Source organism: Manihot esculenta, chromosome 14, assembly GCF_001659605.2.
Source record: "Manihot esculenta cultivar AM560-2 chromosome 14, M.esculenta_v8, whole genome shotgun sequence".
NCBI classification, from domain to species: domain Eukaryota; kingdom Viridiplantae; phylum Streptophyta; class Magnoliopsida; order Malpighiales; family Euphorbiaceae; genus Manihot; species Manihot esculenta.
Genome location: NC_035174.2, coordinates 17623451 through 17625960, shown reverse-complemented (window position 1 = coordinate 17625960; position 2510 = coordinate 17623451). Strand labels below are relative to the sequence as shown.

General features: G+C 28.1%; 1 protein-coding gene across 1 annotated transcript; it reads left to right on the top strand.

Annotated features, from left to right (window-relative positions):
• Positions 1–265: 265 nt before the first annotated feature.
• On the top strand, positions 266–1402 carry LOC110631163 (xyloglucan endotransglucosylase/hydrolase protein 24). The gene is made up of 3 exons (XM_021778897.2): positions 266–570; positions 659–852; positions 968–1402. The coding sequence occupies exons 1-3, from the start codon at positions 289–291 to the stop codon at positions 1341–1343; spliced, it is 852 nt and encodes a 283-aa protein (XP_021634589.1). The 5' UTR covers positions 266–288; the 3' UTR covers positions 1344–1402.
• Positions 1403–2510: the final 1108 nt, after the last annotated feature.

Sequence of the window (2510 nt, the reverse complement as noted above, 5' to 3'; positions counted from 1 at the left end):
TTTAGATAAGATACAAAAGTGTATTAGAAATTAGTAACAGTTATAAATTTAGTTAAATTCGAATTTGAATTTTATATATTAGTATTTATTCTTTAAAATTGATTATATAAATAATTATTTAAATATAAATTTTTTTTATGATAATATTTATGAGTTGTTTAATTTTAAAATATAAAGTAATAGGAATTGAATCGACCGGTCCGATTTGAAAACAATGTATTTAACCCATTACACCGGTCATTTGTCTCCAACATCCAAACTTGCTTAAAACAACACTCAAAAACATCAATGGCTTCCTGTTGTTGTAGATCAAGCAGTTTTAAACTGGCAGTATTCTCCATTTTCTCTGCACTCGTTGCTTCAGCTGCCAATAACTTGGATCAAGATTTCGATATCACCTGGGGAGGTGGCCGAGGAACCATACTCAACAATGGCCAGATTCTGACTCTGTCTCTTGACAGAGCTTCAGGCTCAGGATTTCAATCAAAGAATGAGTATCTGTTTGGGAAGATAGATATGCAGCTGAAGCTTGTCCCTGGAAACTCTGCTGGAACTGTCACTTCATATTATGTATTCTATATAGCCTTTCATTTTCGCCATTTTAAATTAATTGGTTTCTGGAGTTTATGACCATTTTTTCATGTTTTGGTTGTTTCAGTTGAAATCTCCAGGGACTGTGTGGGATGAGATAGACTTTGAGTTCTTGGGAAACGTGAGTGGAGATCCTTACACAGTTCATACAAATGTGTATACCCAAGGCAAAGGTGACCGAGAGCAACAGTTTCGCTTATGGTTTGATCCCACTACTGATTTTCACACTTACTCTATTCTCTGGAATCCTCAGCGCATTATGTAAGTAACTGACTATTCCTGGGAAATTCTTAGTTGCATTTCGGTTGCATAAAATAATGTATTTTTTTAATAAAATGATTAAATAAAAATTCTCCCTTATTTCAATGTTGTGCAGCTTCTCAGCTGATGGGACACCATTGAGAGAGTTCAAGAACTTGGAAGGACTAGGAGTGGCATTTCCAAAGCAGAAGCCGATGAGGATATATTCAAGCATATGGAACGCAGATCAATGGGCAACAAGGGGTGGCCTTGTGAAGACAGACTGGAATTTAGCTCCTTTTACTGCTGCTTACAGAAACTTCAAGGCTGAGGCTTGCACTTGGGCTGCTGGGAGACCTTCTTGCTCTCCAAATAACAATTGGCAACACCAGCAATTGGATCCAATAAGCCACCAAAGGCTCCTCTGGGTTCAGAAGAACCACATGATTTACAATTATTGCACTGATACTAAACGTTTCCCTCAAGGCTTTCCTCCTGAATGTTCTCACTAGTTCTCTTAATAATAATATAATAGTTAATTTGTGTACAAAATTTAGCTGGCTTTTAAAAACATATTAATCATCTCTTTTTTTTATATGGTGTGAATTATAATGTTTCTAATAACTAAAATTAGAAATGGGTTTATCAAAAAAATTTTTAGAAAAAAGGTTGTACTGAATAACATGTAATAAATTTTAATTAGTAATTTTTTTAAAAAAATTTAAAAAATCTACTAATAAATTTTTTAAAATTATAAAAATTAAATAATAAAATATTTTTAAAACATCAAATGTTAAAAATATTTTAATATATTTTTAAAATTAAAAAATTAATTAATAAATTTATTCATATTATAGAAATTAAATAATAATTTTTTCATAATTTTTGTATCATACCAACCGGAGGAAACCTACTATAAAATATATGAACTATTTCAGGTTTATCATTTACTCTTTCTTTTTAAAATATTAAACTTAAGTATTTATTTATCTCTTCAAATTAAATTTATAACATATTCAACCTCTGAATTTATAATAATTAAATACAATTAATATATTATTAATAATTTATAATTAAAAAATTAAAAATATTAAATTGACTTAAAACTTTACTGATTAAATCTAAAATTTTATAAAATAATAAAGTTATATTCATATAACTCGTGTGAATTTATAAAAATTTAAAGAATAATTATCAAAATTTAAAACACAATTAGCTATGTGTATAATCAATTTTTATAATTCTTTGTAAATTATCGATAATATATGACTAAATTTATATTTAATTATTATAATTTTTATAAATTTAAAAATTGAATATATCATAATTTTAACTTAAATATTTAATAAATTAATCATCAATATAGAAGTGCCAATATATATTTAAAAAAAATTATTTAAATTAATCCAAGTCAGCACGCCTATCAACATTTACCTAACTTAAAATTCGAAACGTTAACTAAAAAAGTTGAAGCAATCAAGAATGTGCCTCTTTATATGCTGCTGTAATGGTGTTATGTTGAATAAAAAAAAATAATAATAAAAAGGCAAATATGAACACAATTTCCCAATTCATAGATAGGCTTGAAGAAGTTCCTATCTTCAAAAGGTTAATGGGCCCAAGAACAAGGTTCTTCAGACAAAAACTGAAAAGCAAACCTAGTCTTTCCACGTAATTAA

Bases quoted from the DNA above. Each gene is read 5' to 3' on its own strand.
- LOC110631163 (XM_021778897.2), top strand. From the start codon at position 289: ATGGCTTCCTGTTGTTGTAGATCAAGCAGTTTTAAACTGGCAGTATTC. The intron at 571-658 runs GTATTCTATATA...TGGTTGTTTCAG, and splicing joins GAACTGTCACTTCATATTAT to TTGAAATCTCCAGGGACTGT. The intron at 853-967 runs GTAAGTAACTGA...AATGTTGTGCAG, and splicing joins TGGAATCCTCAGCGCATTAT to CTTCTCAGCTGATGGGACAC.